The sequence below is a fragment of the Salvelinus alpinus genome, chromosome 3 (assembly GCF_045679555.1).
Source record: "Salvelinus alpinus chromosome 3, SLU_Salpinus.1, whole genome shotgun sequence".
NCBI lineage: Eukaryota > Metazoa > Chordata > Actinopteri > Salmoniformes > Salmonidae > Salvelinus > Salvelinus alpinus.
Genome location: NC_092088.1, coordinates 74179984 through 74190746, shown reverse-complemented (window position 1 = coordinate 74190746; position 10763 = coordinate 74179984). Strand labels below are relative to the sequence as shown.

The 10763-nt window shown below is 46.5% G+C and overlaps 1 protein-coding gene across 1 annotated transcript in view; it reads right to left on the bottom strand.

The window, feature by feature from the left end:
- Positions 1–4696: 4696 nt before the first annotated feature.
- shisa8b (shisa family member 8b) overlaps positions 4697–10763 on the bottom strand; it is a 56571-nt gene continuing 50504 nt past the window's right edge. Inside the window, exons 3-4 of the mRNA XM_071393994.1 lie at positions 8495–8599; positions 4697–5679 (exon numbers count right to left, since the gene is read on the bottom strand). Of these exons, the coding sequence (XP_071250095.1) occupies positions 5207–5679; positions 8495–8599 (578 nt within the window). The 3' untranslated portion in view covers positions 4697–5206. The remainder of the gene's footprint in view (positions 5680–8494; positions 8600–10763) is intronic.

The following is a 10763-nucleotide window of genomic DNA, read 5'->3' as shown; positions in this document are numbered from 1 at the left end:
TATAGGAAGCGCCTTATTGTAGTTATTTTGGGTGTCAATTATTTTGTCAGTTACATTTCTGTTTAGTTTCTGATTTTAAATGGATATATTAAGTTCTGAATCAAAAACAAAGGTTATGTAATATTAATGGTGAATTAAAGAATATTGTAGAGACCAAATACTTTGGTCAATTTCAACTTATTTTTGGGGAAAATTGTGAGTTTCTTGAAAAAAGTGCAAGGCTGCCAATATTTTTCTCCACGACTGTACATATCTAGCTCTATCACTCCACTATCCCTGCACATTGTAAATATGGTATTGACACTGACCCTGACCCTGGAACTGACGCTGTATGTAGCTACTGACCCTGTATATAACTACTGACCCTTGAACTGACACTATATAGCTACTGACTCTGGAACAGACACTATTTATAGCTACTCACCCTGGAACTGACACTATTTATAGCTACTGACCCTGGAACTGACACTATTTATAGCTACTCACCCTGGAACTGACACTATTTATAGCTACTGACCCTGGAACGGACACTATTTATAGCTACTGACCCTGGAACTGACCATGTATATAGCTACTGACCCTGGACCTGACCCTGTATATAGCTACTGACCCTGTATATAACTACTGACCTTGGAACTGACACTATTTATAGCTACTGACCCTGGAACGGACACTATTTATAGCTACTGACCCTGGAACTGACCATGTATATAGCTACTGACCCTGGACCTGACCCTGTATATAGCTACTGACCCTGTATATAACTACTGACCTTGGAACAGACACTATTTATAGCTACTGACCCTGGAACTGACACTATTTATAGCTACTGACCCTGGGACAGACACTATTTATAGCTACTCACCCTGGAACTGACACTATTTATAGCTACTGACCCTGGAACGGACACTATTTATAGCTACTGACCCTGGAACTGACCCTGTATATAGCTACTGACCCTGGACCTGACCCTGTATATAGCTACTGACCCTGTATATAACTACTGACCCTGGAACAGAGACTATTTATAGCTACTGACCCTGGAACTGACACTATTTATAGCTACTGACCCTGGAAGTGATCCAGTATATATCTACTGACCCTGGAACTGACCCTGTATATAGCTACTGACCCTGGACCTGACCCTGTATATAGCTACTGACCCTTGAACTGACCCTGTATATAGCTACTAACCCTTGAACTGATCCTGTATATAGCTACTGACCCTGGACCTGACCCTGTATATATTGTATATATTGATTAGAAAAGGGTAGAGGAGAAGATGAGGAGGTAGAGAAGATGAGGAGGAATAGAGAGAAGCTGAGGAGGTGGAATAAAGAAGATGAGGAGAAATAGAGAGAAGATGAGGATGAATAGAGAGAAGATGAGGAGGATTAGAGAGAAGATTTGGCGGTGGAGAGGAGAAATAGAAAAAAGAGGAGGAGGAATAGAGACGACGAGGTGGAGAGAGAAGATGAGGAGGTGGAGATGAAGAATAGAGAGAGATGAGGGGGAGAAGAGGAGGAATAGAGAGAAGATGAGGTGGATATGAGGAATAGAGAGAGATGAAGAGGTGGAGATGGGGGAATAGAGAGAAGATGAGGAGGAATAGAGAGAAGATGAGGAGGTAGAGGGGAGGAATAGAGAGAGATGAGGTGGTGGAGGGGAGGAATAGAGAGAGATGAGGTGGAGAGGAGAAATAGAGAGAAGATGAGGAGGAATAGAGAGAAGAGGTGGAGTGGAGGAAAATAAAAGATGAGGAGGTGGAGGGGAGGAATAGAGAGAAGAGGAGGTGGTGGAGAGGAGGAATAGAGAGAAGAGGAGTTTGTGAATTCTTGTTAAATGACTCTCCTGCACCTGACTTCCCTGCCACCAACACGCACACCTTACAGAGAGGAGGAATCGAGAGAAGATGAGGAGGTGAGACAAGGAATTGAGAGAAGATGAGGTGGAGAGAGAAGATGAGGAATAGAGAGAATATGAGGAGGAATAGAGAGAAAATGAGGAGGGGGAGGCATGTGCGAGGTAGGAGGTAGTAATGCATCATCATCATGACTAGGGGGTAGGCCGTCATTGCAAATAAGAATTTGTTCTTAACTGACTTGCCTAGCTAAATAAAGGTTAAATAAAAATATAAATGACTCATGTATAGAGCGTAGTTGTATTCATTCCCTTCATTAGCGTTCCACTTCCGGAAGTGGATTCATCTGAAGCTTGTTTGTGCTCAACTTCCACCTTCCAAGAGACAGTAGTATCGATTTGGCTTCGTTGATCCTAAGTACACTTTTCCGTCCCATCGTGTTGGTTTTAGAACTACTGCCACTGACTAGAGGTAATTCTATTACCAGTCCCAGGCCTGTTATGTGGCATTTAGTCCTAGTTGCACCTGTATCTCATGCCCTAATAAAAGTATCCTACTGTTTAACAGCAGTTATGTTTCTCTATTCCTCTTAGTGCAGTCCTTCAGTGGTTAATCATTGTCCTGGTAAACCAATATGCACCACTTGTAGAATGGAGTGCTTCCCATACTATTTAAATAGTCTCGTAACACCTCTAGAGCTGTAGTCTGTGCCCTTTCACTGTCCGTTCATCAGGGGGAATACACAGAAACACCTCCGCCACTCTGGGGTGCGCTCAGAAATACTCTCTAGCTTGGTCCCAGATCGGTTTATGCTTTTGCCTACTCCACTATCATTGTCAAGCCATGACAATTCCATAAGGAGCTGGCAAGAGAGAAGAAACAGACTGACACCCCCCCCCCCCCCAGGGAAAAATAAATGTGTACAAATGGACTTTGTCCTTTCATCCGGCTTTCCTCTGAAGATCCTTGGAGTGATCTCCCTCTCTCTCTCTCCATAACTTGCTCTCTCCCTCCCTCTCTCTCTCTCTCTCTATAACTTGCTCCCCCCCCCCCTCTCTCTCTCCATAACTTGCTCTCTCCCTCCCTCTCTCTCTCTCCATAACTTGCTCCTCTCCCTCTCTCTCTCTCCATAACTTGCTCTCTCCCTCCCTCTCTCTCTCTCCATAACTTGCTCTCTCCCTCCCTCTCTCTCTCTCCATAACTTGCTCTCTCCCTCCCTCTCTCTCTCTCTCCATAACTTGCTCTCTCCCTCCCTCTCTCTCTCTCTCCATAACTTGCTCTCTCCCTCCCTCTCTCTCTCTCCATAACTTGCTCTCTCCCTCCCTCTCTCTCTCTCCATAACTTGCTCTCTCCCCCCTCTCTCTCTCCATAACTTGCTCTCTCTCCATAACTTGCTCTCTCCCTCCCTCTCTCTCTCTCCATAACTTGCTCTCTCCCTCCCTCTCTCTCTCTCCATAACTTGCTCTCTCCCTCCCTCTCTCTCTCTCCATAACTTGCTCTCTCCCTCCCTCTCTCTCTCTCCATAACTTGCTCTCTCCCTCCCTCTCTCTCTCTCTCCATAACTTGCTCTCTCCCTCCCTCTCTCTCTCTCAATAACTTGCTCTCTCCCTCCCTCTCTCTCTCTCCATAACTTGCTCTCTCCCTCCCTCTCTCTCTCCATAACTTGCTCTCTCCCTCTCTCTCTCTATACCTTGCTCTCTCCATCCCTCCCTTGCTCTCTCTCTCCCTCCCTTGCTCTCTCCCTCCCTCTCTTTCTCTCTCTCTCCCTCCCTTGCTCTCTCCCTCCCTCTCTCTCTCTCTCTCTGTCCATACCTTGCTCCCTCCCTCTCTCTCTCTCTGTCCATACCTTGCTCTCTCCCTCCCTCCCTCTCTCTCTCTGTCCATACCTTGCTCTCTCCCTCCCTCTCTCTCTGTCCATACCTTGCTCTCTCCCTCCCTCTCTCTCTCTCCATAACTTGCTCTCTCCCTCCCTCTCTCTCTCTCTCCATAACTTGCTCTCTCCCTCCCTCTCTCTCTCTCCATAACTTGCTCTCTCCCTCCCTCTCTCTCTCTCCATAACTTGCTCTCTCCCTCCCTCTCTCTCTCTCCATAACTTGCTCTCTCCCTCCCTCTCTCTCTCTCTCCATACCTTGCTCTCTCCCTCTCTCTCTCCATACCTTGCTCTCTCCATCCCTCTCTCTCTCTATACCTTGCTCTCTCCATCCCTCTCTCTCTATACCTTGCTCTCTCCCTCCCTCTCTCTCTCTCTATACCTTGCTCTCTCTCTCTCTCTCTCCATACCTTGCTCTCTCCCTCCCTCTCTCTCTCTCTCTCTCTCTCTCTCTCTCTCCATACCTTGCTCTCTCCCTCCCCCTCTCTCTCTCTCTCTCTCTCTCCCTTGCTCTCTCCCTCCCTCTCTCTCTCTCTCTGTCCATACCTTGCTCTCTCCCTCCCTCTCTCTCTGTCCATACCTTGCTCTCTCCCTCCCTCTCTCTCTCTCCATACCTTGCTCTCTCCCTCCCTCCCTCCCTCTCTCTCTCTCTCTCTCTCTCTCTCTCTCTCTCTCCATACCTTGCTCTCTCTCTCTCTCTCTCTCTCCATACCTTGCTCTCTCCCTCTCTCTCTCTGTCCATACCTTGCTCTCTCCCTCCCTCTCTCTCTGTCCATACCTTGCTCTCTCCCTCCCTCTCTCTCTGTCCATACCTTGCTCTCTCCCTCCCTCTCTCTCTGTCCATACCTTGCTCTCTCCCTCCCTCTCTCTCTGTCCATACCTTGCTCTCTCCCTCCCTCCCTCCCTCCCTCTCTCTCTGTCCATACCTTGCTCTCTCCCTCTCTCTCTCTCTCTTCATACCTTGCTCTCTCCCTCCCTCTCTCTCTCTCTCTCTCCATACCTTGCTCTCTCCCTCCCTCTCTCTCTCTGTCCAGCGCTGGAGCAGAGGCTGATTGGAGCTGACGTGACAATGGCATTGTCCCTGTTGAATTAATGTGGCCCTGGGGTGCTATCATCCCTCTAATGGCCTGAACACGTTGCTTTTATGGGTGGAGGAGGGGGGCTGGGGCGTTGTTGCGGGAGTGGGAAATAGAGGATATAGGGGGAAGAACAAGACCACAGAGTAATGCATGGAGAGATGTAGTTAGTTAGCGAAAGGTTTAGAGCCACACAGAGTTGTGGTGGACATAGAGACCGAGAGTGTCCGGGTTCTGAGGCTCAGAGGTGTTCAGAGAGAGACAGTGTTTCTCTTGCCTTATCAATGTCGCAATGATGTCCGTGGTTAAGTTATTGTACTAGAGTGGCGATGCATCGTTGCACATATTTGTATCTGTTTCTATGTCTCTGTATGCACAGGGGAACTCAGAGTTCCGTGCTCAGACAGTGACCTCCGTCTTGCTGTTGGTGGAGTAGCTCTTATGCCTGGTGTGGTGGTAGGAGGATGGGTGGCTGTACGGCACAGGGTGTTTGAACAGCTCCGGGAAATTCTCTACACTGTGCTGTCTCCTGGTGGAGTAGGCATGCCGGTGGGCCGAGATGTGCCCAGGGTGGGAGGTCTGCCTCTGGACGTGGCGTCCACTGGTGTCCCAGGCTTTGAAGGCTGAGCTGGAGAACAGGGGGTGGCTGGTGGTCTTGGGCAAACAGGACCTCTCCAGGTGGCTCTGGGGGATGGAGATGGAGAGGGTTGTTGGGAGGTTGTGCTGGGAGGAGAGCTGGTGGTGGTCTTGGTGTAGGTAGGACTTGTCTTTGGGGTGCAGGGAGATGGGCTGGAAGGCTGAAGGGCCTGCCTGGTACTGGGAGAAGTCCATCAAAGGGTAGCTCTTATAGTAGCCCCCAGAGGCAGTGTCCGCTGCAGAGAGAGAGAGAGTGAGAGAGAGCGCTGTGGGTTTGAGTCATAATATCGCTTTCACACAGATGATTGTAGCTTTCACTTTCGAATGAAGCACCATAGTTGGGGTCAATTCCATTTCATTCAAGGGTTTTTCTTTATTTTTATTGTAGAATAATAGTGAAGACATCAAAACTATAAAATAACACATATGAAATCATGTAGTTACCAAAAAAGTGTTAAACAAATCAAAATATATTTTATATTTGAGATTCTTCAAAGTAGCCACCCTTTGTCTTGATGACAGCTTTGCACACGCGTTGAATTCTCTCAACCAGCTTCAAATGGAATGCTTTTCCAACAGTCTTGAGGGTGTTCCCACATATGCCGTGCACTTGTTAGCTAGTTTTCCTTCACTCTGCGGTCCAACTCATCCCAAACCATCTCAATTGGGTTGAGTTGGGGGATTGTGGGTGCGGCAGGTAGCCTAGTGGTTAGAGCGTTCGGCCAGTAACCGAAAGGTTGCTAGATCGAATCCCCGAGCGGACAAGGTAAAAATCTGTCATTCTGTCCCTGAACTAGGCAGTTAACCCACTGTCATTGTAAATAAGAATTTGTTCTTAATTGACTTGCCTAGTTAAATAAAAACCATTGTGGAGGCCAGGTCATCTGATGCAGCACTCCATCACTCTCCTTCTTGGTCAAATAGCCCTTACACAGCCTGGAGGTGTGTTGGGTCATTGTCCTATTGTCCTGTTGAAAAACAAATGATAGTCCCACTAAGCGCAAACCAGATGGGCTGGCATATCCCTGCAGAATGCTGTGGTAGCCATGCTGGTTAAGTATGCCTTGAATTCTAAATAAATCACAGAGTGTCACCAGCAAAGCACCATGCTTCACGGTGGGAACCACACATGCGGAGATCATACGTTCACCTACTCTGCGTTTCACAAAGACATGGCGGTTGGAACCAAAAATCAAGGGACAGATTTCCACCGGTCTAATCTCAATTGCTTGTGTTTCTTGGCCCAAGCAAGTCTCTTCTTATTGGTGTCTTTTAGTAGTTGTTTCTTTGCAGCAATTTGACCATGAAGACCTGATTCACGCAGTCTCTTCTGAACAGTTGATGTTGAGATGTCTGTTACTTGAACTCTGTGAAGCATTTATTTGGGCTGCAATTTCTGAGGCTGGTAACTCTAATGAACTTATCCTCTGCAGCAGTGATAACTCTGGGTCCTTTCCTGTGGCGGTCCTCATGAGAGCCAATTTCCTCATAGCGCTGGATGGTTTTTGTGACTGCGCTTGAAGAAACTTTCAGCGTTCTTGAAATTTTCCGCATTGACTGACCTTCATGTCTTAAAGTAATGATGGACTGTCGTTTCTCTTTGCTAATTTGAGCTGTTGTTGCCATAATATGGACTTGGTCTTTTACCAAATCGTGCTATCTTCTGTACACCACCCCTACCTTGTCACAACACAACTGATTGGCTCAAACACATTAAGAAGGAAAGAAATTCCACAAATTAACTTTTTAACAAGGCACACCTGTTAATTGAAATGCATTCCAGGTGACTATCTCATGAAGCTGGTTGAGAGAATGCCAAGCGTGTGCAAAGCGGTCATCAAAGGGTGGCTACTTTGAAGAATCTCAAATATAAACTATATTTTGATTTGTCGCTTTTTTGGTGACTACATGATTCCATATGTGTTATTACATAGTTTTGATGTCTTCACTATTATTCTGCAATGTAGAAAATCATAAAATAAAGAAAATCCCTTGAGTAGGTGTCCAAACTTTTGACTGGTACTGTATGTGCATGTATATGTGTGTGTGTGTGTGTGTGTCTACCTATGTGCGTATGCATGTGTGTGTGTGTCATCTCCAGGTCTCTGTCAGGTCGGATCAGCGTTGTCTGCCAGCGTTGTCTGCCAGGTGATGTGTGTGATGCCTGGATGCTCATTAGAGCCGCTGAGAGACATCTATGACAGTGAATTGGAGCGGATGCTTCTGAGAGGAACTCCGAGTGCATTTTGGGTTTTGGAATACTTTCAATTCCACTCTGCTCAGTGAATCATCCCTCTATCCCTGAAAAGTAGACTGTGGAGTGACAGAGGTTCCTGTCCTTTTCTGTTGCTAGGTTTCTCTTCAGTCTGTCAGTGTGGATGGTGTGTTCTGTCCCAAAACACTGCCAAAATGTTGCTTCAGTCACACTGCCATAACGTTGCTTCAGTCACACTGCCATAACGTTGCTTCAGTCACACTGCCATAACGTTGCTTCAGTCACACTGCCATAACGTTGCTTCAGTCACACTGCCATAACGTTGCTTCAGTCACAAAATATAAATGACAGTGAATGTGCAACTTTATTTCTTTGTTCTAAGTTTATGATCTGCCAATCTGTACCATAACATCACTTCAGTTCCTACTCTACAGTAACTAACTTGAACGTGGTTGTTTGTATGACCTTGACCTATATGGCTTGGACCTCATCTTTCTGGTAAAGGCCTGAGACTGTATGACCTGTATATGGCTTGGACCTCATCTTTCTGGTAAAGGCCTGAGACTGTATGACCTGTATATGGCTTGGACATCATCTTTCTAGTAAAGGCCTGAGACTGTATTGCGTGTAGTATATCTGCTTTCATTCATGATATGTCTCTGCCATGAGGGGAACTCAATTCGCCTCAGATGCCAGCTGGAAAACCCTGGGCTGGTTTGAAAGGTTACGGTGCCAGTCTGGATAATGATCAGCTTGTCCTGGAATGTACATTGGATGTTTGTGTGTGCACGTTAGTGTGTCCATATGTTTGTGCATGTCTTTGTATGTGGCCTTACCCACAGCCCTGAGGGAGGTGTACTTGTTGAGGCCCAGTCCACTGAGATTGCTGTGGGGGTGAGGCATTCCTGGATAGAAGGCTGAATTGTTCAGGTGGTAGTGCTCTGTAGGGAGAGAGAGAAAAGCAAGTAATAAGATTAAGATCACTTTATTGTCAATTGTACGGACAGAGAACTGTTTAAATGCTCCTAACATTTGTGACTGGGATTGAGAAGTCTTCTTTTCCAGTCTAGATATGTCTGTTGCAAAGGGCTGTTTTGACAGAAGGAGAAGGTGGCTTCTAGTGTTAAATGAGGTGTGGCTAATTAACAATGGAACAAACAAACTAGGTCCAAAAAACGGTCACTAATTGCATCAATGAGTGCTGCTGGCCCAGCCTCTATCATGCTGTCAGGGGCCACAAGGAAATTGGGACACTGGAGTTGCATAGGGGCAGATTCTGCTCATACCCTGCATGGTCAGTGGCAATACAACTGGGGTTGGTAACCTATATGAACACATAGGCAGAATGATTATTCCCATAGAAATTCCCACGTTTTTCAACAGTGCCATGGCATGACATTGCTGTTAGCAGTATGATATTGGTATATGTCTGTGACCTCTAAATGTTGATTGATCTGTTGATTGATTCAGATTGAGTGTGCATCCTCTTTTCCCTGAAGTCATTTGCTACATACAGTGTGTGTGTGTGTGTGTGAGAGAATGTGTGTGTGAGAGAATGTGTGTGTGGGAGTTTGAATATCAAATCAAATGTTATTGGTCACATACACATGGTTAGCAGATGTTAATGCGAGTTTAGCGAAGTGCTTGTGCTTCTAGCAGTAATATCTAACAAGTAATCTAACAATTTCACAACAGCTACCTTTTACACACAAGTGCATAGGAATTAGAACGCGAAGCGAGGCAGCCAACCCTGTTGGCGCCGGAAGAGTGTGTGTGTGTGTGAGAGAGTATGGTTGTCTCTGTGTGTGTAAGTGTTTAACTATACTTGTGGGGACCAAAAATCCCCACAAGAATAGCAAGCAAACAAACAAAAATTTGACCAACTGGGGACATTTTGTTAGTTTCTAGGGGGTTTAGAGTTAGAATTACGTTTAGGGTTAGGAGCTAGGGTTAGGAGCTAGGGTTAGGAGCTAGGGTTAGGAGCTAGGGTTAGGAGCTAGGGTTAGGAGCTAGGGTTAGGTTTAGGGTTAGGAGCTAGGGTTAGGAGCTAGGGTTAGGTTTAGGGTTAGGAGCTAGGGTTAGGAGCTAGGGTTAGGTTTAGGGTTAGGAGCTAGGGTTAGGTTTAGGGTTAGGAGCTAGGGTTAGGTTTAGGGTTAGGAGCTAGGGTTAGGAGCTAGGGTTAGGTTTAGGGTTAGGAGCTAGGGTTAGGTTTAGGGTTAGGAGCTAGGGTTAGGAGCTAGGGTTAGGTTTAGGGTTAGGAGCTAGGGTTAGGAGCTAGGGTTAGGTTTAGGGTTAGGAGCTAGGGTTAGGTTTAGGGTTAGGAGCTAGGGTTAGGAGCTAGGGTTAGGAGCTAGGGTTAGGAGCTAGGGTTAGGAGCTAGGGTTAGGAGCTAGGGTTAGGAGCTAGGGTTAGGAGCTAGGGTTAGGTTTAGGGTTAGGAGCTAGGGTTAGGTTTAGGGTTAGGAGCTAGGGTTAGGTTTAGGGTTAGGAGCTAGGGTTAGGAGCTAGGGTTAGGAGCTAGGGTTAGGAGCTAGGGTTAGGTTTAGGGTTAGGAGCTAGGGTTAGGAGCTAGGGTTAGGAGCTAGGGTTAGGTTTAGGGTTAGGAGCTAGGGTTAGGAGCTAGGGTTAGGAGCTAGGGTTAGGAGCTAGGGTTAGGAGCTAGGGTTAGGAGCTAGGGTTAGGAGCTAGGGTTAGGAGCTAGGGTTAGGAGCTAGGGTTAGGTTTAGGGTTAGGAGCTAGGGTTAGGTTTAGGGTTAGGTTTAAGGTTAGGTTTAGGGTTAAGGTTAGGGTTAGGTTTACGGTTAGGGGTTAGGGAAAATAGGATTTTGAATGGGACTGAATTGTGTGTCCCCACAAGGTTAGCTGTACAAGGCTGTGTGTGTGAGAGTATGAGTTTCTGTGTGTGAGAATTAATTCATGTGTGTGTGTGCATGCTCAATTGTGTGCGTGTATACAGAATGATGACAGGTGTGTTTGACTGGTGTTATGGACAGGTGTGTTTAACTGGTGTCATGGACAGGTGTGTTTGACTGGTGTCATGGACAGGTGTATTTAACTGGTGTCATGGACAGCTGTGTTTGACTGGTGTCATGGACAGGTGTGGTTT